We start from the raw sequence: 25806 nt of genomic DNA, 5'->3' as shown, positions 1-25806 counted from the left end.
ATGCCCCCTGCCACACCCCCTTAAAGGAGAATTAAATTTAAAAAAAAAAGTTAATTAAATCCACAAGGGCTTTTTTTTTTTTACCTCTACTATTCCTCTATATTGGCTTCTAAAATTTGTAAATGCAGCAATTTAGAATTTGGATGAAAGGTTTAGCACTGGGAAATGCTTTTTGAAAGATAAAAAGTGTATTTTATATACAACTATATAGATCAGACCAAAATGAGGGACAAATGAAGACATTGCTCCAAATCAGGGACAGTGCCTCGAAATCAGGGACAGTTGGGAGGCATGCCTACAGTAGATGACTGTGGTGGGTACCTGTCACCAGTATAGGCCCAGATCAAAGCTTCACTACAGGTTCCATTGCTCAGACAATGATTTCCTTGCTCCTACAGCATAGGGACACTATATGATGTAATTTCATGCAAATACGTGAACAGCTTTGATCTCAGAGCAGCAATGCTTGTAGATAAGATTTTGTATCTTCCTCACTTCTGCTGTATAGATTGTCCAGACATTTACTACTAATTAATCTATAAACAGAGTACTGGACTGGGAGACACATATGAAAACGATTCAGCTTTTTTTTTGGAATGCAGCTTATACCTGTGTTTAAAATCAATGTGGCACAAGGTTAGAGGGCATGGGAAAGCTTAAAGCAACGGCTAAACCAATTACTGCGGTATGGAACAGATTTTAGACTCGCTGATTAATGGCAATGATTGGTTTGAAGTTTTGGAGACAAAATCCTCCTGCAACTGTGTATGTATTGGTTTATGGTTACAAGTGTACATAGTGGCTGCAAAGCTTTTATCACACCAGGTCAAAGTTGACCAAAACCTGCTAAATCTATTTGGATAATAATGTTTATGTACAGTAATCACTGCTGACTTACTAAAGTCACGTGCAACACACAAACAATCTGACAGTGCTAGCAATACAAGACTGACAGTCTAATTCCAGATCAAATGATGTACTCTAACTTTCCACTACATGATTTATTAATTATTACTATTAGTACAATCAATATATGTTACCCACATATACCTATAGAGTAATCAGATTTAACCACTTCAGCCCCCGGAAGAATTTACCCCCTTCCTGACCACAGCATTTTTTGCGATTCGGCCCTGCGTCAATTTAATTGACAATTGCGCGGTCGTGCGACATTGTACCCAAACAAAATTAACGTCCTTTTTTCCCACAAATAGAGCTTTCTTTTGGTTGTATTTGATCACCTCTGCATATTTTTTTTTTTTGCGCTATAAACAAAAAAAGACCGTCAATTTTGAAAAAAAGCAATATTTTTTACTTTTTTCTATAATAAATATCCCAAAAATATATATATATATAAAAAAAAAATTTCTTACACAGTTCAGGCCAATATGTATTCTTCTACATATTTTTGGTAAAGAAAAATCGCAATAAGAGTATATTGATTGATTTGCGCAAAATTATAGCGTCTACAAAATAGGGGATAGATGTATGGTATTTTTATTATTATTTTTTTTTTTTTTAATTAGTAATGGCAGTGATCTACGATTTTTATTGGGACTGGGACATTATGGTGGAGAGATAGGACACTTTTGACACTATTTTGGGACATTAACATTTATACAGAGATCAAAGCTACAAATAGCTACTGATTACTGTATAAATGACACTGGCAGGGAAGGGGTTAAACACTAGAGGGCGATCAAGGGGTTAAGTGTGTTCCCTGGATGTGTTATAACTGTAGGGGGATGGGCTCACTATAACATGACAGAGATCACTGCTCCCGATGACAGGGAGCAGTAGATCCCTGTCATGTTGCTAGGCAGAACAGGGAAAGGCCTTGTTTACATAGGCATCTCCCCGTTCTGCCTCTCCTCGCCACAATCGCGGGCCGCCGGCAAAGATAGAGTTTGTGGGACTCGCAGGCACGCTCCCGTAGCTTGTGCATGACCACTAGGTAGCAAATTTAAAAGGACGTACAGGTACACCCTTTTGCCTGCCCGTGCCATTTTGCTGACGTAAATCGGCGTGCGGCAGTCGCCAAGTGATTAAAAACTCAAAAAGCAAAGTCTTGATATGTTATAGGGAACATCCAAAAATGTAAATTGTAATTAAGCAGTGCCCTGGTATTTTTTTTTTATCTTGTCTTGAATTTGACATAAGAAATAGTGCACGTCTTAGCATGTGAGAGTGCCTAGGCATTCCTCTGCATACAGCCTTATAGCTGTATGTCTGCTGCCTCTGACTGCTAGTCTCGGGAGATTTGGAGTGAGATCATTAATATTATTAGTAATAATATAATGAGTATACATGATTAAAATTGTGCTAACAGTTTCAGCACAAAAATGAAGACAGTACAGTTACGATACAATTCAAGACAAAACTGAATCCTCTATTGGGAGAGATTGGGATTGCGGTCCCCTACTGGTCACCCATAAAGGACAAATTGTTTTGGACTACGGTATCTTGGTACCAGCTTAAACGTTCTAGACACAATGGGGTTGATTTACTAACGGGAACTCCACTCTGCACTACAAGTGCACTGCAGCTTGTAAGTGCAGTCGCTGTAGATCGCTGTAGATCTGACGGGAAGCTCTGAAATGAGGGGAAGCTCTGCTGAATTTATCATTCAATCATGTACAAGCAAAAATACTGTTTTTTATTTTTCTTGCATGCCCCCTTCAGATCTACAGTGACTGCACTTGCAGTGCATTTGTAGTGCAAAGTGGATTTGCCTTTTGTAAATAACCCCCAAAGTTTGATAAAAAATTAACAATGCGTTATTATACAGTACATAACAATATAAAATCAGGATATCCAAATGATAAATGACAAATATCATCAGAATGTAGATTCACAATCCAGGTATATCACCAGTATTCATGTACCCCACGTGGGGAGGACTGGGGTATGATAGATTCCAACAGATGTCATTGTTCTCAATGACAACAATGACTTCCGTTGGAATCCATCATACCCCTGTCCCATTCAAATGGGGTACATGAATATTGGTGATATACCTGGATTGTGAATCTACATTTTAATGATGTTCGTCATTTATCATTTGGATATCCTGATTTTATATTGTTATGTATAACAAAGCATTGTTACATTTTTATCACACATTGTGTCTACAATGTTTAAGCTGGTACCGCGATAGCCCAAAACAACTTGTCCTTAATGGGTGATCGGTAGGGGACCGCTTTCCCGATCTTTGGCTTTCAATTCAAGACAAGAAAGTAGGAGGGTCCTGCTTTTGACCGTTTACAACCTAAAAGGGAGTGCAAGTGATACAAGTGAGTGCAAGTGATACAAAAGGTAAAAGCTTTGAGCCCTGGTTGACATTGGTGCGTTTTGACATGCGACATGTGTACAGGTCCTTGTTTGACAGAAGCTGATCTCATGACTGGCTTCTGTCGAACAAGCATGCTGGAAAACCGGCTGCCGATCAGCGCTTTCAGCCAATGTCTGGGAGCGCTGACCAGTGTGTTTTGGTGGGAGTCCCCCTGTCAGAACACAATGGATCAATGGGGAGATTGCTTTACTAGCATCGCATAGTTAGTACAGCGACTTCTTCGGCTTTTTTTCATTCAGCCCACTGGGTTCAACCAAAAAAAATAATAGTGTGTACCAGGCTTACGTCTTATATTATACAGAAAGCCTAGTCAGAAAGATTACTATGCTCTGTACCAGTAATCCATGCCTATATAACTGTGGCCAGTCCATGTACCTACTCATTGTTTACATTTCCCTGTAGATCATCACACTGGAATCATCTGAGAAAGTATCAGAGAATGATCTGCCAATCACAAGAGGCACAGCCGTGTGGAATACGGACTTCCTGCCTGATGCCATTCCGCTGCTGAGCCCAGGAGGAATATTCAGAAAGTCAGTTAAATCTCCACCAGGTGAGAATAGGAGATAACATGAAAAGAAAACATATCTATTTTATTTAGTGAGTAAATAGCCAATCAGAGCTTGAGGCACAAATATACAGAATTTAATCATTTATCATGAAGAACACATCTACATACTGCAATATTGTCTGGATTTAGGTAGGTATGGTCCTCTAGAAATAATGTGGCCCCTTGAAAATGTATTCCATTTCATTTGTTCCGCTGTTTGATTAAATTTTGATAAAGCTTCCTATAGAGATTGAGACCACTGCAACCCAATCACAAAATCGAGTCTTAAATCTGAAATACAGATTTTATACATGTAAAGTATGTAACACTAGCTTAATGGCTCTTTTATTCATGAATAATGGCAACATTTGTGCATCTAATGACTGGTATGTCTTCACTTTTCTTCCCATTACCCACTTATGCAAATTAATACTATCAATACATCACTTAAATATAGTGCACGTTAAAATTTACTGCAAAACAACAGCAAACATAAAAAGTATAACAAAATGTAGAATAAAGGGTAAAACTGGAACGTCTGTCAATATTGATCACATTGTACTGGTAACTTATAATAAAAATATACTTTCTGCAGAACACACTGATCAAAGCATCAAACAGCATTGGATTAGACTTATTGTCCTGAAATGTTATGTACTCTTAACAAATACATTTGGCAAATGCGAAGCTTATTGATAATCAATTCAATTTAACAGGTTCCAAGGGAGATAGTGAAGAAAAGAAGGCACAAGGTAAAAGCTGATGTTTTTTTTAACATAAAAAAGATGCAAAACATATACTTAAATGTTCTGAAATGTAATCTGTATTTTTTTTTTTTGGCAATGGCAAAATTCTAATTGACCATAGATCATGGGTCTTAGACATGTTCACTGCTTTTGTTTCATTCGTTTTGTTGTTTTGTTTTGTTTTTTTTTTATTTTTCGTTTTTCGGGTCATTCGTTATGACCAAAATTCATTATTTTGAATAAATTCATAACTTTGGAAAAGTAAAATTCCTTATGTTCCACTCGCTTAGATGCATTCTTACGTCAAATTTGTTTGTAAGTCAGAACAGTACATTTCTAAGTGTAACTCCAGACTGTGCAGTGATGTGGGATGTTCTGGGTGCTTCTGTGCATGTAGTACTGCAGTGTGGCATGTGTTCGGCGCTGCAAGATGGTTGCTCGGCTGTATCCAGGATCAGAGTGGAGTGCAAGCATCCGGCAGTGACGTCATGCCACCTCCATTCATAAGTAGGAGTCGTTCGTAACTCGGATGTTCATAACTCAGATGTTCATAACTCGGATGTTCATAACTCGGATGTTCATAACTCGGATGTCCGTAACTCAGGGACTGCCTGTATTGGAATTTCCTTTCAAATTTGGCTGTTAGTGAACGTAACAAATACGAATTCATCTGAAGTTACGAATTATCCAAAATAACGAATGCTGCATTTAAATGAATGGAACAAAAGGAATTAATAATAATAAATAATAAAAATTATAATAATAAAAAAGTTTTTATTATTATTATTATTATTTAGTATTATTAATTAGTTACGTTCCATTCGTTTAGATTCGTTATTTTGGATAATTTGTAACTTCGGATAAATTCATATTCGTTATGCTCACTAACAGCCAAATTTGAAAGGAAATTCCAATACCTATAATTTAATAGTAATAGTTATTATTATTAGTTAGTTAGTTATTATTTTGGATTTTCGGGTTTTCGAATCTTCGGATATTCGTTCTTATTTTCGTTCTTTTGAATTTTCGGATTTTCAATCTTATTTTCGGATTTTTCAAATTTTCGAATTTTTGAATATCCAAATTTTCGAATTTTTGTTTTTTATTGTGAAAAAGGTTTTTGTTAATTTGAATATTTCTGAATTCATGAATTTGACGAATTTTGTTGAAAACCGAATTTGGAACTAAATGAATTGCACATGTCTTTTTTTTTTTTTTTTAATATTCTTTATTTATTCGAAAGGAGGCAGGTAATCCAATATCATATCACTTTCCATATACATATTTGCTTTTAACTGCCATACATTTTGTACCAAATTAATAATCCATAATTACGGTATATAAGCATGTATATATATGTCTTCATTTACTTATACTTATATGTGTATATCCACTCAAAAGAAGAAAGGAATCCTCCCTTTCTTTTTATATTTTACCAAAAACAAAAACAAAAACCTACAAAAGTAAATAAATCAGTAAACCCACAAACCCAAAAAACAAATCAAAAACGAAAGAAGTAAAGAAAAAAAAAAAAAAAAAAAAAAGGAAGAAAGGGGGGAAGGGGTCATCCTCCGCTCCCCAAGGAGACGGGCGTACAAGGTGAAAACACACCAACATGGGGCCCATCATTACCCAGAAGCACTCCCCATTAGTCTCCTCCCCTCTTCTGAGTATACGAATTGATCCCAGTCTGCCCATGTTCTAGTGTTTTGCTTTTTTCTGTCTTGCGCTGACATTACAAGATCCTCCATAATCCCGATGTTCCTTACCTTATTTAGCCACTGAGCAATGGAAGGAGGTTTGGGATCCCTCCAGCTAAGAGTAATACAGGCTTTAGCTGCATTGACCATGTGACATAACACAGATTTTTTATATGCCTGCCGGGGGATTTGTGAACAATGAAGCAGAAAAAATGCGGGGTCGTCTGATATTGGAAAAACTGTAAACTTTTGAGATATCCTCTGTACCTCCAGCCAGTATTGTCTAATCTTAGGACAGGACCAAAATATGTGAAATAGTGTCCCCCGATCCTCTCTACATCTCCAACAACGGTCTGAGGCCTCTGGAGAAAATTTACTTAGCCTTGCCGGGGTGTAGTACCGTCGTGTCAGTAATTTATAATTAGAATCCTGAATCCGTGTGCATATTGATGAGTTCAACGAAAGATAGATAATATTCTGTCATTGGGTTGGGCTAAAGGTCCTATCCAGATCTCTCTCCCATTTACCAAAGCCTGGCATCACAAAATCTTCTGAGGGCATGCTAAGCAAGGCATATATCTTTGAAATTGTCCGAGGGAGGGGTTCGTTTCCATCGCAATATGACTCAAATAAAGTTAATTGACACTGATAATTTATCGGTGGTCCCAGAGGCCTAAGGAAATGACGTAGCTGCAACGCCTGCCAAAGATTTATTTCATACCGGCCCCCGGGTGCGTCAATGTGGCCACCATGGACCAATTCTCGTGATCCAGAAAGTGCGATGCCTGAAAACAGCCCCTCTCTATTAAATTCTTAAATGCCCCTAATTCCATACCTGGGGGGAAACTAGGGTTTCCCAATATTGGGAACAAGGGTGATTGTGTCGTGGAAAATTTAGGGTTCCGACAGAGCCCAGATTCCATTCTCAGTGTAGGGCCTATAATAGGATGTGTTTTAAGAGGGACGGGTCGGGCTGCATAGCACCAAGGTGCTCTACCCAAAGGTATCGGGCTAGATTGTTGTTCTATGTCTATCCAAAGTTTGAATTCCATATGTCTGCTCCAATCGATCATCCTACCCAGATGGGCTGCTTGATAGTATTTAAATGCGTCTGGGGCAGCTACACCGCCAAAGCACTTGGGTAGCGTCAAAAGACATCTACTAATGCTGGGGCGTTTGTTCGCCCATATGAATTTAGTAAAAAGAGTGTGAATTTGACGAAAAAAACTGCCGGTATAACGATAGGTAATGCCTGAAAAAGGTACAAGAATTTTGGCATGATACTCATTTTGATAATATTACATCGGCCAAACCACGAGTGTAGCCCCTGATTCCATTTATCCAATAAAGATCGTACTGCGTTGTATAATGGTGGAAAATTTGCCGCAAAAGTATTGCCCAGGTTTGATGGTATATATGTACCCAAGTACCTTAACGCTGAAGTCACCCGTTTGAATTTAAAATTAGGTTGTATAATACCACGCTCTAATTGAGGAAGTGCCACTCCCATAGCTTCCGATTTAGTAAAATTTATTTTTAAATTTGAGAGAGCTCCATAGCCTTCAAACTCCTTCATAAGATTAGGCAATGAAATGTGTGGATTAGACATAGAGAACAACAGATCATCTGCATAGGCTGAGACTTTGTAATTGTGATCTCCTATCTGTAGCCCCAAGATATCTGGATTTTGCCGAATTTTGTTCAACAATGGCTCCAGCGAAAGCGCAAACACCAGGGGCGACAGAGGGCATCCCTGCCGTGTTCCATTTGAGATCCTAAAAGGTTTTGAGAATACTCCATTTATTTTAACTGACGCCTGTGGAGCAGTATAGACCTTAGCAATCCATTGCAGCATACGGTCTCCTAGTCCCATGTGCCTCAGGACCGAAAACATAAAATTCCAATTTACTCTATCGAACGCTTTTTCTGCATCGGTGCTCAGAAAGACGCACGGGGTATTTGTCTTATTAGCGTGGTGGATCAAATTAAGTACCTTGATAGTATTGTCTCTTGCTTCACGAGAGGGGATAAACCCTACTTGATCTAGATGGATTAACTGAGTAAGCTGAGGTTGAATACGGGAGGCTAGTAATTTAGTAAAAAGCTTTAAATCTACATTTAATAGCGAAATTGGACGGTAACTTCCACATTCTGACGGATCTTTCCCCTCCTTTGGAAAAACGGAAATATACTCCAGAAGTGCATCTGGGGGCAGTGTGGTCGTCTGGCCCAGTGCATTAAACATCTTTATCATGTGCGCACCCAGCACAGAAGGATAGTTTTTATAGTACTGTAAGGTAAATCCATCTGGGCCTGGTGCCTTCCCAGATTTAACCGTTTTTATCACCGTCATCAACTCCTCTATAGTAATAGGGGCTTCTAAGCTACTACGTACCGGAGAGGGAAGTCAAGCAAGACATGATGAGGAAAGGTATTCTTCCAGAACAGAAGGAGAAGAGGATGGTGGTGTCAAATTATATAAAGACGAATAGAATTCTCCAAACGTCTTAGCAATATCTTTTGGCAGCGCAATTAGTTGACCATCCCTTCCTTTTATGTGAGTTATATATGTTGTCGAACTCCTCTCCTTAAGCTTCCCCGCCAACAATTTACTGCATTTATCTCCCAGTTCATATGAATTGCACATGTCTAATGGGTCTGCAAAGCAAGATAGAAACTTTTTCAGAGCTGTACATGGTTACTTTTGGTAGATTTTCTTTTAGGATGTCTACTAATCCTGAAAATATGGGCATCTGGTCCAGAGGTTAATGGCCTATAAAGGATGATAGAACCAGCCTGACTAGATTCAACTATGCATCAATAAAATAAAGCATTAGCAAACAAAATGAGGTATCCAGCGGTTCCTAAGTATATGTTTTTGGGTCGTTTGCAATTGAAGCACACTTAGGGGTTTATTTACTAAAGCTGGAGAGTGCAAAATCAGGCTCACTTCTGCATAGAGACCAATCAGCTTCCAGGTTTTATTGCCAAAAGATTAACTGAACAAGCTGACGTTAGAAGCCGATGGGTTACTATGTACAGCTGCACCAGATTCTGAGTGCTTAAGGTTTAGTAATGCTATCCCATTGTCCTGATGGCTTATAAATTAGACTGATAGGCCACTGATTTCTACAAGAGTTTATCCTTCCCTGTAATGTATTGATGGATGTCTGAGCTTTTCGCCAAAAACTGTGGGGTTGATTTACTAAAGGGAAAAATACTGTTCACCATATTTAGAAGCTAGTAGAAGATAGTAGAAGCTCTGCTGACGTCCACCATCCAATCATGTTCAAGCAAAAATTCATTTTTTTTTATTTTCCTTGCACGTCATTGGGTACTCTTTGCAAGGTGAAGCCTTACCTTATTTACTAAGCTCTGGAGCAACTGCACTTGCAGAGGGCAACTGCACTTTGCAAAGTGCACAGTCTTTTTGCCTTTAGTAAATCAACCCCTATGCCTATTATCACAATCGTATATCTAGCTTTAGCTTTGCTTACCATTGCTTAATGGAAAAAAAAGCTAGGCTCATATGCATATACTTATATAGCTTATTTATACATAAAAAGGACTAATACTGTATACCCTTTTCCCTCTTTCTCTATTGCTGATTTTTAAGATAAGAGACAATTCCAAAAGGGGTGCTTTTTATTACAACTTGATTACCTTTTTTATGTTTTTGTATCCTAATTAACAGGCTTACCAGGAATGCCAGGACCACCTGGGCCCATAGGTTTACCTGGGTCAAAAGGAGATCGTGGAGAGTTGGGAAAAGCTGGACCAGCCGGTCCTCCAGGTATCAACAAAATAAAACTGCATTATTTTCTGCTAAAAGATTCACTGTTTTGTTACATCTCTACCAAATCAAAAATAATGACATCAATCTTGTTGTCAATGTGTCAGAGTTGTTACCTGTACCACATCCCTAATAACTTAACTAACCAAGAGATTTGTACACAATCAGGGTGTTGCCCTTTGGGATTTTTACGGTACATAGGCCATTTTGTAAATCTATAGTGCTATTAAATAACTTCATTTTATTCAATTACCTTTGTGCCTTAAAATCCCAAAGGGTAACACCCTGATTGTGTATATATCATTTTTTTTTTATGTTATGAGATTTACATCTATATTCATGCCAAGATCTATATGTGGAAACAACATCCCCTCTATCCTATATCTACTGACCTTTAGGAATCTAACAGCATAGTTAATATAAAGGCTCACCTATGGAATGTATATAACTTGCACATATTAAATGAACTCTTTCAGTTGAAACATCATTATATGTTGTATAGATTCATTAGGTGCTCATCCATCCGCATACAGTAAACATCAGGACAACTACATATTTTTTCTGTTATATTGGATCTGCTAGTTCAGAAAGCATTTTGTATAATTCTCTAACTAATGCATGCATCACTTGATTACATTATCATATTGCTGTTTAATAGTGTATTATAAAAAAAAAAATGTTATTTAACATAAATCCAGACATGCAAATAATGAAATATTTTGTATGGGTGCTTGTATGTGTGTGTATGTCTTTTTTTATTTATGTATATATTTATATGGATTGTCTAATAACAGGACCTTTAGGACCTATAGGACCTCCAGGTCCAAGAGGAGCTCCTGGAACAACTGGAATTCCAGGACCACCTGGCCCTCCAGGGCCCCCTGGACCACCCACCATACCAGTCTCAGTTCCAGAGGGTGTTTTATATTCTTTACAGCCTAATACAGACAAAGAAAGTAAGTATATATGACCTTCACATTTTGGCAATTACTAGGGATGAACTGCTTGGTATCCCCATTGTTCTGAAGCAGAAAACCCTTTCTTCTAAAGCCATGTTTACATGTGATCAGCTGTGATCGGACACAGCTAATCACATGGGTAAAGACCCTCGTCATCGGCTCTTTACCGAGATCAGGGACCAAGGAAACAGCGTGCCGCCGATCGCCGCACTGTGCACCCCTGTGGCCACACAAGTGCAGCAAGAGTGAGACAACATCATATTACGTCATCCCTGAAGGAGAGAGTCACCCTGCCACTGTCATTTTTCTATATGGCGGGCGGGAGGTACTATCAATATACTAGTAATAGCAGAAACAAGCCTTGTGTGTATCTGTTTGTTCTGGCTATTCAATCAAAAAGTCAGAACAAAGTTGTCACATACCTTGTGGCAGAGACCTCTCGTACAGCCCCAGCTCAAAGACCACTAATGTTGTGACAGTGGCCGCGAGAGCACAGTGAGGTAAGAGTGCTTTGTAGGATCTTCCAGTGATCACAGAGGTGCATGGCAGGTGCGTCACCAGAGTTGAGTTGGATAGCTGAAACAGTGGATGACAGCAGGAACAGCAGCTGGTAGTAGGTGCAGCAAGACTGGTAGCACACAACAGATTGAGGACTAGCATAAACAGGCACGATGCAGAGCGGGACAGCTGGGTAACTGGATGTAGGGTCAGACAAGTCAGGTCAGCAACGGACGGTCAGATTTAGGCATAAACGACAGGCAGAGAATGGTCAGGATACAAGCAGGGGTTGGTAACATGAGATCAGGCAGATGTGCAAGAGGTAAACAAAGTCTTAGAGGCAAGCCAAGGTCAGGACAGGTAGAGTTCAAGCATGGTCAGGATAAGCTGGGTCAATCACAGGAGTCAAACACAGTAAACAGGAACAGAACACGGGAAACAGCTGCTGATCAGACAGCAACCTCCTAGTGCATCTGCTGCCCTTATATAGGGCATTTTGGTGCCAGTGTCACTGTACACTGTAGTGTAGAGAAGTTGTAATTTTTTGTCACAATTTTTTTAAGAAATGTAATACATTTTTTTTTCACAATGGTTTTTTACATAGTGTCACCAGTGCAATACAGCATCATCATATAACTGATGTGGCAGTGATTAGGGACAGTGACTGGTGACAGTATGTAAAAAAAAGTAGATTGTTTTTCATTATTTTTTTTTTACTTTTTTAAATTATTTACAAATTATTATTTATTTTTTACAATTTAGTTTTTTAAATACTTTCATCAGAGTAGTTCAGTGTCACTATAGTAACACAGTATTACTCTCAGAGATGATTAGGGATTTTCTTTTTTTCTACACTTTCTTTGCTGTTACAATGAAGATCATTTTAACTGCAAAGTTTTCAATTGTCATGAATGGGTTACATTCAGGACAGATGTGATCTAGACATGTGCAAATCATTTCGGTCCGAATATAAATTTAGACACATTTTTGGTTAAGTTTCGGATATATCGGGTTGTGGGGAAGAGGCCTGTGTCCCCATCAGCATGGGGACAAGGTGCTTTGGGGTGGGGGCAGAGCTCATTGCGGGGGGGGGATGCTGCAGCCTGTGTTGACAGCTCTCTCTGTAAGTGATAATTTTACACAGAGAGCTGTCACACATCACACAGACTGCAGCCATCCCCGCACAGTGCACCAAGCACCATTGTCACCATTGTCCCTGTCCCATAAACATCTGTCACAGTGTTCCAGTGTCCCTTGAACATCTGTAGCAGTGCACAAAAACATATGCAATAGTGCAATAGTGTTCCAAGTGTTCCATTGCAACATCAACATCTGTCAGTGTCCGCCAGTGGACAAAAACATCTGTCAGTGTACAAGTGCACAAAAACATATGTCAATATACCAGTGTCCCACTAATAAATAAATGTTAGCACCCCCATGCTCGTGTGCAAAGGCAAACGCACACGTTAGTCTCGTACGCATACGTAAACAGCGATCGCACCACACATGTGAGATATCACCGTGAACATGGGAGCGAGAGCAATAATTCTAGAACCAGACCTTCTGTGTAACTCTAAACTGGTAACCAAGAAAGGCTTATAAAGCATTGCCTATGAAAATTTTTAAATACCAAAGTTTGGCGTCATTTGACCAGCGTGTGCAATTTTAAAGCATGACATGCTTTATTTACCCAGCCCAACGCCATATTTTATATTTTACCAAAAGTTTAGGTATTATATTGTCTTTATAAATAAAAAATAGTAAATGTCCACAGGCACCTCAATAGGTACCTATATATACCATAGCAGTGCTACTGTCATTAACTGCAATGACCAGCTTTCATACGATATTCACATATGAGAAAAGATGTATAGCAGAGGGTGATAGCCAGTCCAAAAGACACAGATGGTGGTATAAATGTGGAATCTGTTAAAGTGCACCTTACACCAGAGATCCTCAAACCATGCGTCACACTCCCCCTAAGGGTTCACACTCACCAGAGAATTAAAAACATCAAGCATTGGAATGATGAAATCTTAAATTCTGTGCTGCGAGTAACGCTACAGTGTGTAGCATTGGATACTGCTGGATTGTATTAAAGTGTGTCAGTTGAAATTGTAATAAAAGGATTTTAAACAGAATTATGCTATTTGTAGCCTTTCTTTCCCTTATCCGAGCACACGGTGGAGACGATTTACAGTGCTGACATTATCCGGAAAGGAGGATGACAGTCATTTAAAAACATTCCAACGCTTGATGTTTTTAACTCTCTGGTGAGTGTGAACCCTTAGGGGGAGTACGACGCACGGTTTGAGGATCTCTGGTGTGAGGTGCACTTCAACAGACTCCACATTTATCCCACCATCTGTGTCTTTTGGACTGGCTATCACCCTCTGCTATACATCTTTTCTCACATGTGAATATCGTATAAAAGCTGGTCATAACAATTAATGACAGCAGCGCTGCTATGGTATATAGGTACCTATTGAGGTCCCTGTGGACATTTACTATTTTTTATTTATTCAGTTTACGAATTTAAGCGGCTGCTATCTTTTGGAAATATTGGAAATATTTAGATGTTTTAAAGTTGAAGGTTTCATAAGCGCCGAGGTAGTGGATATAAGCCCGTTTTCACTTTTTATATATATTACTGTATTTTTCGGACCATAAAACGCCTTTTTTTCCCCAAAAAATATGAAGGAAAAAAAGGCATTAATGGTAATATTCAGGCTGCATTAATGGTAATATTCAGACTGCATTAATGGCAATGGTCAGACTGCATTTATGACAATGGTCAGGCTGCATTTATGGCAATGGTCAGGCTGCATTTCTTTGACACCGGCCAGGCTGCATTTCATGGGCACTGGTAAATATTTTAGTACACTATTTGGTTCAGAATATTTTTGTTCTTGTTTTCCTCCTCTACAACCTAGGTGCATCTTATGGTCAGGTGCGTCTTATGGAGCGAAAAATATGGTATATTGTCTTTGTGTGCATTGAAATTCATTAAAATGTATTTATGCGTTAGTGTGGAAAATTGTGTTGGAAAAACTGCTGCGCAAATACTGTGTGACATAAAATTTTGTAAAACCCACCATTTTATTCTCTAGGGCCTCTGCTACAAACATATATAATGTTTAGGGTTTCTAAGTAATTTTCTAGCAAAAAATGTTTTACTTGTAAACAAAAAGTGTCAGAAGAAGGCTTGGACTAAAAGTGGATAATGCCCGAAGTATTTCTTGGATGCTGCACCTTTCTATGTGGGTAGGCTGTGAAAAGGTCTCACATATGGTATTGCCATACTCAGACAAGTAGCAGAATGTGTTTTGGGGTGTAGTTGCTAGTATGTCTATGCTATGTGTGAGAAATAACTTCTTAATTTTCCACAAAATTGTGGGAAAAATTTACAACTTCAAAAAACTCACCATGCTTCTTTCTAAATACCTTGGATGGTCTACTTTCCAAAAAGGGGTCATTTGGGGTATATTTGTACTGTCATGGCATGTTAGGACCTCAAGAAATAAGATAGGCTGTCAGTAGATCAATGATTGGTACCATAGCTTGTAGACTCTATAACTTTCACACAGACTAAATAATATACACTGATTTGGGTTATTTTCACCAAAGAAATGTAGCAGTATAAATTTTAGTCAAAATGTATGCAGAAAAATTACTTGTTTGCAAAATTTTACTACAAAAACTAAGAAAATTGCATTTAAAAAAAAAATCGGTCTTTTTTGATTTGTAGCGCAAAAAAATTAAAAACCCAGTGGTGATTAACCACTTCAGCCCCGAAAGATTTTACTCCCTTCTTGACCAGAGCTTTTTGTGCGATTTGGCACTGCATCGCTTTTGCTGACAATTGCGTGGTCATGCGACGTTGTAACCAAACAAAATTGATGTCCTTTTTTTCCCACAAATAGAGCTTTCTTTTGGTGGTATTTGGTCACCTCTGCGTTTTTTATTTTGTGCACTATAAACAAAAAAAGAGCGACAGTTTTGAAAAAAAAGCAATATTTTTTACTTTTGCTCTAATAAATATCCACAAAAAATATATAAAAAAACAAATTTCTTTCTCAGTTTAGGCCGATATGTATTCTTCTACATATTTTTGGTAAAAAAAATCGCAATAAGCGTATATTGATTGGTTTGCGCAAAAGTTATAGTGTTCCCAAGTGAACTACACCACTCAGAATGGATACAAAAGAGGAAGTCTCATAGCGCAACTCCTTTGATAAAATCCTTTAATAACAAAAAGTGTTGCACTTACATGTACCAAAAGAATGCAAAGGCACAAACTCCACCACCAGATGGAGTCAGGTCTGTGACATCATCACACCGAAGCTGCCTGGATGACACCACGGCTAAAGCTTGTTTGTTAGCTGTCTGATTTTATGCCTTTGCATTCCTTTGGTACATGTAAGTGCAACACTTTTTGTTATTAAACAATTCTATTATACGAGTTGCGCAATGTGACTTCATCTTTTGTATTCAAAATGTTTGAAGGAGTAGAACACTTGGAAGTACACAGCAGTCAGAGACAATTCTTCTTTACTCCATATTTCTTTTTGCACCTTGTAGTCCAAAACTGGGAGAGCTAAGCCGCAAACAACCTTACCAAACTACATCCCGGAGTTTTCAATGAATTCCACTGGTCACTTTTTAACATCTTCCTGGCAGGGTCTTCAAATTAGGGTATACAGTATATTCAAATTAGAGACCATTTGGAGGCATGCCAGCCTAGAAATTTGGCTTTGTTTTTTAACACCTTGATTACCCTTGAATAAATAAGGCTGGCGATTATTACAAAAAGTAAGCCCTTACTATAATTGGTAATTTAAGGTATCATTTATATCTCAAAATTGGGATAATATAGGCACTCCCATTAATATGCAACATACAAATACTATTTTAAAATTAATTTTGATCAATTTATTTTTTTAATACTTAAACATATTTACAAAGATCATGTGCCTTTAGAGTGTTCAGACTATATAGCTTGGTTTTTGTCTCATGCCATATTTCTAATGTGTTCTCACATATTATCTTGTAGATGGAGATTCGCATATAGTATCGACCTTCACAGACACAATAATGTCTGGACTTCCAGGACCTCGTGGACCACCAGGCCCTATTGGACCACCTGGTATTGGAACATTATACCAGTCTTTGCATGATTTGCATTGGAAGATTGTATGTCACATATGCATGTTTCGTGAGCATGTATGATACTGTAAAATAGGCATATTATATGTGGGAAGTAGTTGATACCTGAATTGAGAAGTGGTTGGCAACAAGAAATATAGCTTAGCCTCAGAATAAAAAATGTAAATACAAGTTTTTAAGGTTGTTACAATGCATGAAACTTTTGCGTGATTTTATACTGTTTCACATGTGTATAGCAGCATGTTGTTGAACTGATCTGAACAATGTCTGTACACAGTTCTACTAATTTAATTTAATAAAATTCTTTGAACAAGAAAAAAAGTAAACACAAAAGTGGCAATTTACACAGCACTTTACATGCTGTACATTCACATAAGCCCTTGCCCTCAAGGAACTTGAAACCTAAGGTCCTTATCTCAAATGCATGCATACTATAAATATATACACAGGGCTCAAAATTTCAAGTCCTGAGCTACTAGCCAGGCCTTAAGAATTACACGCCACTAGTTGCCCCACCCAACCCCTACTGTGTCCCATCCCTAATCCCACCCCTAAACACGCCCTCGTAAATTGTCATATTTTATCCTTATTTCTTATTATTATTTATTTATCACCGTCAAATCAATTAAATATGATTGCCGATCGCAATAAGGAGAAAATTTAAATAACCAATACCAGCAATCATATTTCATTACAATATGAAAATAGTGCAGCGCTAATTAGAGTTCATGAGGTAAAAATTCATATAGGAAAGCACACAGAATTCCAAACAAAGTGACTATGTGCCTTGTAAACAATGGACTCCGTGTCAGACGTGTAAACCTCCACCTTAGACACTCTATGCCTCGACGCCAGGACCCCTGCGTTAACAAAGGGTCAAACAGGCTTTCCCATAAAGGGCAAAAAGCCAGGAGCGTGGTCACAGTAGTCTTCCTGTTGTGGATCTTATGGAAATGCCAGATGAGTTAATACACAGAAATCCCATCAGGGTAGTTATATTGCAGATGATCACCAATATCCCGAGATATAGGAATAAATAAGAGACATCTAGTGCTCTCTGCTTGCAAACATTTAATAAAGTAATAAAATAATCAAATGTGGTTGTGTAATATACCTAGGGGTCAATTCATTAGGCTGAAGAGAAATTGTATGTCGGAGGATGACTTCCTGAAGGAGTCACATGAATTATCATCTAAGTTCCAACAAAAAGGATATGAGAAAACCACTCTAAACCAAGAGATAGAGAAAACCATGTTAATGGACAGGAATTTATTGGTTTCAAATCAAGTTAGGGAGAATTCATCTACACAGGATAATTTTAAATTCATTCTGGGCTACAATGTGCATTATAAAAAAATTTGAAAGGATAGTCCAGAAAAATTGTCCAAGATAAAATTTTTGGTCCCTTATTACTTATTCGTCCACAATTTATTTATATAAAAGCCCCCTCTTTGCGTGACTGTCTAGCCCCAGGAGTGATTGATCCACCTATACAAGCTAAGAGTAGATTATTCTAATTTTTGAAGGGGTTTTACACCTGTGGACAGTGTACAGCCTGCAAATACTCAAGGGTTAACAATAAAAAAAGGAAAGATTTCACTGCCTCAGTTACTAAGAAACAATATAAAATGAATGATCTTATCACATGCTCAACACAGGGAGTTGTTTATATGCTGGAGTGCGACTGTGGTCTCCATTATATAGGCAAGACCTCTAGGGAACTTCATGTCAGATTAGGGGAGCATGTGAATAAATATTAAAAAAAGATTAAAGATGCATAATGTATCTAGGCATTTCAAACTTTTTCATAATCATGACTCCAGGGGCTTGAAGTTCAGGTGTATTGAGAAAGTTAAAAGACACTGAAGAGGAGGTCATTTTATTAGACAGTTGAGCCACAGGGAATCATATTGGATATTTGAAACCAAGGTGGGAGGTCCTGCTGGCTTGAATGTTGATTTTGACTTGAATTGAAATACAGCAGTGGTCGAGGTCCGCCTCTTCCCTGCACTTTCTCTCTTGCTGTTTAGTTACCCCTGTCACAGACAGCGGGGGGGGTCCAGGATGCGCCGGCCGCCATCTTGTCTTTACCCATGAACTCCAACCTTGAACACACAGCGGCGGGAGCAGGCATCGCAACATCACGTGAGAATGCAGCGGTGCGCGCGGCCGGCACTCTGCTGGTATCGATGCACTCGCCCTCAGCATATTTCCATTCTCCTAATGAGAGCAGACGAGTGGAACTTTTGAGAGCTGCTGTACACACACATACTGGGGCCAATTTAGACAGGAACCAATTAACCTACCAGCATGTCTTTGGAGTTAAAGACAGAAGAAATGGATGACCACACACTCCCGAGTAAGAGGTCCAGAGACTTTATTATAACAATCCAGGGATAAAAACATGTCTTTGGAGTGTGGGAGGAAACCAGAATATCTAAAGAAAACACATGCAAGCAAATGGAAATTTTGCAAATTCCTTGTAGATGTCATTATCTATCAAATTACAGGAACTAATACTTATGTGTAATTGACTTTTTATATATGTTATTTACCTTTTGTTCTTAACCTTTAAAGATGTATAATGCAGTAAAAATAAGATGATTACATTCTGATAATTAGTGATATTCTGATTTAGGAATTTCAGGACCTAGAGGACCAGCTGGGCCAATGGGTATTCCAGGACCTCAGGTAATTGTATGTAGAGAAAAATTGGGAACATTTTACACTCTTTAAGTTGAACTCTGGGCAAATCCATGGTTAAGATACATGCATACAGTATGTTCTGGTATTCAAGTGTAAAGTTCAAAGAAAAATAAATACTAAAAAAAAGACCACCTCCTCTTGGCAGCTTGTTCTGTCAGCACTCAACTGTGCAATCAGGAAAATATTAAAATTAATATAGAATAAAAAAGGGAAACAATTTTGATGATAATAAAAGTAAACCTGTTCTTTGCCTTTTATGACTTTATTGCTACCCTACTCAACCTCTTTTAGCTTCCCTGCCACTCTATTCAGTCACTGGGAGCAAAGGGAAATACTCAGTACTTCCGGGTATGTGGAAGCACATGACTCACTTCCCTTGCTCCTATGTGACATGCCTGGAAGAGAATTTTCAGCTCTAAATGATGAAAAGAAGATCATCATGTACAGCTGGGGAGAGCTGTAAATCTTTTGATTTGCCCTACAGAGGCAAAATATAAGATTAGTTTCAAGTATATGTAAACCCTAACAATGAAAGTCTCTTTTTTGCTCCCTCTTGAGCTGTAATTATACCATTGAAAGTGTTTTTTATATCTATTCAATAGTGTGAAAAATGTATGTTGATTCTGCCTGAAATCCAGAGTTGTCCTGTCTCCTGTGACCTCTGCTTATGTTATATAGGGCAATATAACAAGCCTTCCCATTTCTTTAAAGCGGAACTTTACTCTCTTAGTCAACATTATTCATTTTAATCCTGCTGCTGCTATTTTTAGTAAAGAGATTGGAAGGTATTTTATATTTACTTGTTTTAAACTTTTTTAACATTTGTTCAGTTGCTTCCTTGTTTCAGTTGCTTTTATGTTTCTGGCTTAGGCCAAAATGATGTCATTCATCTCAGAAGTCTCCCATAACATTTTGTTTCTTTCATCTTGAGGAGGGGTTTTCTCAGATAAATTCACCCTCCGACCTGCATTCCTGACCTAAGGGCAGATGGATTCCAGGAAGCAAATGCTACATGAATCATCTGCCCTTACTCAAGATGGCTGCAACTAGAAATGTTAGGGAGTGTTTTGCAAAGTGATTTCCTAATAAAATAAAGCATTGAGACGTGGATGAATGGGTGAGTTAGATTTGCAGATTAAAATTAATGAAATAGCATTTTCCAATTTCGGTGCTCAGATACAATTAAGTTCAACTTCAAATTACCTACAAAATATGTCCTCTCCATGCAATGTTAATGAGAGGGAGTGGTGTTTAGTAAAAAAAACACCAGTACATTCAGTTCAACCTGTGGCGTGTGTGTGTGTGTGCATGTGTTTATGTCAATAGTAAATCGTATAGCTCTGTATGTTGTGATCGTTAAGATGCCCATCTAATATTTTTTTAACCTGTCGACGCTCCCTGCTGATACAGTAAAGAACCCTCTACGCAGATTAAGGTTAAACCGTTTCTCTTCCAATTGCAATGAATGGCAATGTGTCTTTTTAAACTCCCTCTCACTGAAAAGATTTTTCCCTATGCTAGGGTCACCAGTAAGGTATTTGTATATCGCTATCATATCCTCTCTCAAGCGTCTCCTCTCTAGAGAGAAAGTTCAATGCTTGTAGTCTTTCCCCATAGCCGAGATCCTCCATTCACTTAATTAGTTTTGTTGCCCTTCTCTAAACTCTTTCCAGTTCCAGCACATCCTTCTTGAAGACTGGTGCCCAGAACTGGATGGCATACTCCAGATGCAGCTGGACCAGAGTCTTGTAGAGTGGGAGAATTATCATTTTATCACTGCAGTAAATCCCCTTTTTAATGCATGCCAAAATTTTGTTGGCTTTGCTTGCAGCAAGCAGCTTGGCATTGCAAGCCATTGCCATAGCCTGTCATCTATTAGGACCCCCCAGGTCCTTTTCCATCCAGGTTTCCCCCAGAGGTTCTCCCCCCAGTGAGTAAGTCGCTTTCTTCATTTTAGCACCCAAATGCATTACCTTACATTTTTTAACATTAAACCTCAATTGCCATGTAGTTGCCCATCCCATTATTTTATTTACGTCTTCTTGTAAGGTTTCCACGTCCTGTGCAGAAGTTATTGCCCTGCTTAGCTTTGTATCATCTGCAAATACTGAGATTGAGCTATTTATCCCATCCTCTATATCATTTAGAAATAAATTAAACAGAATTGGTCCCAGGACAGATCCCTGGGGGACCCCACTTACCACACTGGATCATTGTGTATGTGGAGTCATAAAAATTAATCAAAACTAAAAACACCATTATTTACAACATAAACATATCTAAATATGTACAGGCAATGTTAAGCCCAGTAACACAATTAAAGATTAGCCCCTTGGTAAATTAGTTCTATCCATATTTATACAGTATCTTAGTACATAGTAATATTTTTTTATGCCATTGTTTCTAGGGTAAACCAGGACTTCCAGGTCAGCAAGGAGCAAAGGGCCAGAAAGGTGAACAAGGAAACAGGGTAAGAATTTTTAAAGGCATTTATTTAAACTTAAGTATACAATGGGGAATTTCCTCTTGGTGGGACTTTGAAGGGCAGGAGTCTCGAAACAATGTATCAACAAGGTATGGATAATAATTACATATTTTATTTATCAAAAAGTTAAAAAGGACATGACAATCAATAAAAGAACAAAGAAAAAGCGGATGCTAAGATTCCAATGATGATGATACAGCAATGATATAAGACAGATTCATAAAGATACACTTATCCCCACAAAAACTGTTCCAGCAAGAGGGAAGCTGTACAGTAGAGCCCGATGTGTTTCGAGGTTTTATCAGTGTTAACTTTTGTTAGTGGTCTACTCTACAGTAAGTGCAGCCAGCGCTGGAATGTGTCTACTACACACTTCAGCACAGTGCAAAATCAGGTCCCACAGCTGACCCCACAAAAGGGAAAGTAGGGAGGAAGGAAAGAGGTAAGGATGGAAAATTGTTATAAATATTATTATAAATTAACAAAATATTTTTTGTTAATTATATCTCATTTATACTACAGGTAATAATTAAACCCCCCCCCTGAGTTCTTAAGAGTTAGGTGTGCACCCATCCACAACATCATGCTGGTTGTGAGCTTATGAAGGAACATTGCAGAATAAATCTCTATTGCACAATGGGAATTAGCTTATTTTCTTCAGGACCCAGAGCTGTTGCACAGTTTTTAATTCATAAAGAGACTATGTGATCATTTTGTTATGAATAGTGCTATGAGACATTCAGTAATCAATGAATCATTATGTGATGTAAATGATATGAATTTATAGCCTTCATAGTTGTCTTTAAGAGCAGCTTTGCAGGAAATATATATATATAACCTATTTCTTCGAAAACATTTATGCTTACTGAATGTATACAAACTTTTTTTTTTACCAGGGTGAATCAGGGCTAAGAGGAGAGCAAGGACCTAGAGGTCCTCCTGTAAGTATGAAATCACTCTCTCTGCCTCATTTTAAATATTTAGATAGCAACAACATTCATAAAGTTGCAAAGTCTAGACACTTTTTATTTCTGTAATTAACTACTCGCCAACCAGCCGCCGTCGTTACACGATGGCAGGTTGGCTCCCCTGCGCGAATCGTCGTAGCTGTACGGCAGCCGCTTTAAGGAGTATAGGGGGCGCACACACGTGACCCTGGAGCCGATGCAAGTGGGCGGTGGCCACAATGTCTGCCAGCCACCCGCGATCGCTCCTCAGAGAACCAGAACGGGGATCTGTCAATGTAAACAGACACATCCCTGTTCTGACAGGGAAGTAGAGAGAGATCCTAGTGATCAGGAACAGCGATCTCTCTTTACTCCCTGTCAGTACACTGCCTCCACAGTTAGAAACACCTCCCTAGGGAACACTTAACCCCTTGATCGCCCCCTAGTGTTAACCCCTTCCCTGCCAGTGACATTTATACAGTAATCGTGTTTTTTTTTAGCTCTGATCGCTATATAAATGTGAATGATCCCAAAAAAAGTGTCAAAAGTGTCTGATTTGTCAGCCGCAATGTCGCAATCCCACTAAAAATCGCTGATCGCTGCCATTGCTAGTAAAAAAAATAATAAAAATGCCATAAATCTATCCCCTATTTTGTAGACGCTATAACTTTTGTGCAAAGCAATCAATATACACTTGATTATTCTAAAAGGAAAAAATTTGCGCTAGGTGTAAATTGATGTGAATAAAAATTATATGAACCTGTGAAAAGTTATATATTGTGCTAAGGTGTACAAATATATAATATAAACCTGTGAAGAGGTATCCTGCAGCTGTACGCTATAACCCTGATAGGGGGCACCACTAAACGTATATATAAAAGGCGCAGCGCTGGATATAAATAAACAGTGAAAATTATTTTGTTATGTGCAAATGAAGACTGTGCACATTAATCACTAAAATAATGTCCGTGAATATTTCTAATCAAAGTATAAATAAACGTCCATAAAAACATGTGAAAAAAGCCGCTACAGATGTCTGGCTTCCACCGCTGTAAAACCCGTCACCAGAAAGATAAAAGGCTTACCGGACAGCCTTTAAAGAAAGGCATGAATCAATCTCCACCTCGGATGCTGTCCCTTCTATGGATGGATCCTGCTGTGAAGTGCTGGATGGTTGATCTCAGATCCGTCAGCCATGGAGGAGAGCCGATCCCAGCGGTGATGGATATCCAGAAAGGAAGAAAAAGATGCTCCGATAGTGTAGTAAAACCAATAGTTTTACCAACTACACTATCGGAGCATCTTTTTCTTCCTTTCTGGATATCCATCACCGCTGGGATCGGCTCTCCTCCATGGCTGACGGATCTGAGATCAACCATCCAGCACTTCACAGCAGGATCCATCCATAGAAGGGACAGCATCCGAGGTGGAGATTGATTCATGCCTTTCTTAATAGGCTGTCCGGTAAGCCTTTTATCTTTCTGGTGACGGGTTTTACAGCGGTGGAAGCCAGACATCTGTAGCGGCTTTTTTCACTTGTTTTTATGGACGTTTATTTATACTTTGATTAGAAATATTCATGGACATTATTTTAGTGATTAATGTGCACAGTCTTCATTTGCACATAACAAAATAATTTTCACTGTTTATTTATATCCAGCGCTGCGCCTTTTATATATACAATCAATATACACTTATTGCAATTTTTTTACCAAAAATATGTAGTCAAATTAATATTGGCCTAAACTGAGGAAGAAATGTTTTTTTCTTTTTAATTTAATTGTTTGGATATTTATTATAGCAAAAAGTAAAAAATATTGTTTTTTTTTTTATATATATAATTGTCGATCTTTTTTTTGTGTATAACGCAAAAAATAAAAACCGCAGAGGTGATCAACTACCACCAAAAGAAAGCTCTATTTGTGAGGAAAAAGGGACGTCAATTTTGTTTGGGTGCAGCATCGCACGACCGCGCAATTGTCAGTTAAAGCGACGCAGTGCCGTATCGCAAATAATGGCCTGGTCATTGAGCAGCCAAATCTTCTGGGGCTGAAGTGGTTTTTAATGTACATTGCAGGGACATTGCCAGTCCTTAAGTGGTTAAACATTAAGACTGTGAAAAAGCATAGGCAATAAATTGGCACATCCACTGACTATCACTAATTCGAAAGAGGATGTGAACTCTGGAAACTGGGCTCAAAAAAGGCAGGCAGACAGCAAATGACTAGCCACCAGTATTGATCAATGAATACAAGTTGTCAGAGTCCCTCTTTACATCCAGGAGTGCCCATTGGAGTACCCTCTTACTTCTGGGAGTACCCAGCACGAAGTCCCTTTACATCGATGTGTGCTCAATAGAGTCCTCCCTAACATCCATGTGTGCCCAGCAGAGCTTCTCTTTATATCTATATGTGTCCCACACAGTCCTTCCTTGAATCTATGTGTGCCCAGCAGAGCCCCCATTTAGGGTGCAGAGCAGCAGGGTTAAAACTGGAAGGAGTAACATATCTGGACAGAGGAAATCCGGTCCTCCTGTAAAAGCTGCGGGAGGGGCAATACGTCATAGGATGCTAGGCTGCTGGCTGCTAGCTATCAACCCATGGTGGAGAGAGTGCAGGAAATCTATGCTGGGGACTGGGCGAGGCAGGCAGTGAATGTTCCTGTCTCAGAATTACGATATACAGACTGTTAGATCCAATGCCTGCCAGCGGAGGTATTTTTATGAACAGTTGCTGCGGACCAAAAAAAACTTTTTAGCGGGCTGGATGTAGCCCGTGGGCCACAGTTTTGAGACCCCCTAATCTAGACTAATCCTAAAAAACAATAAATAAAAAGTAACCTCCAATCCTATATTACTACATTGTATACAGATATTTGAAAGTGTGAATGTGCAGTGCAAGAAGC

At 38.6% G+C, this 25806-nt stretch overlaps 1 protein-coding gene across 1 annotated transcript in view; it reads left to right on the top strand.

The window, feature by feature from the left end:
• Positions 1-25806, top strand: part of COL26A1 (collagen type XXVI alpha 1 chain) — a 673051-nt gene that overhangs the window by 643121 nt on the left and 4124 nt on the right. Inside the window, exons 5-12 of the mRNA XM_073616675.1 lie at positions 3755-3905; positions 4619-4654; positions 10043-10141; positions 10936-11097; positions 16652-16744; positions 19403-19455; positions 21878-21940; positions 22852-22896. Coding sequence (XP_073472776.1) covers positions 3755-3905; positions 4619-4654; positions 10043-10141; positions 10936-11097; positions 16652-16744; positions 19403-19455; positions 21878-21940; positions 22852-22896 — 702 coding nt within the window. The remainder of the gene's footprint in view (positions 1-3754; positions 3906-4618; positions 4655-10042; positions 10142-10935; positions 11098-16651; positions 16745-19402; positions 19456-21877; positions 21941-22851; positions 22897-25806) is intronic.

Source organism: Aquarana catesbeiana, linkage group LG02 (genome assembly GCF_042186555.1).
Source record: "Aquarana catesbeiana isolate 2022-GZ linkage group LG02, ASM4218655v1, whole genome shotgun sequence".
Taxonomy (NCBI): Eukaryota; Metazoa; Chordata; class Amphibia; order Anura; family Ranidae; genus Aquarana; species Aquarana catesbeiana.
Note: the sequence above shows the minus strand (reverse complement) of the source record. Positions and strands in the feature narration are given on the sequence as shown.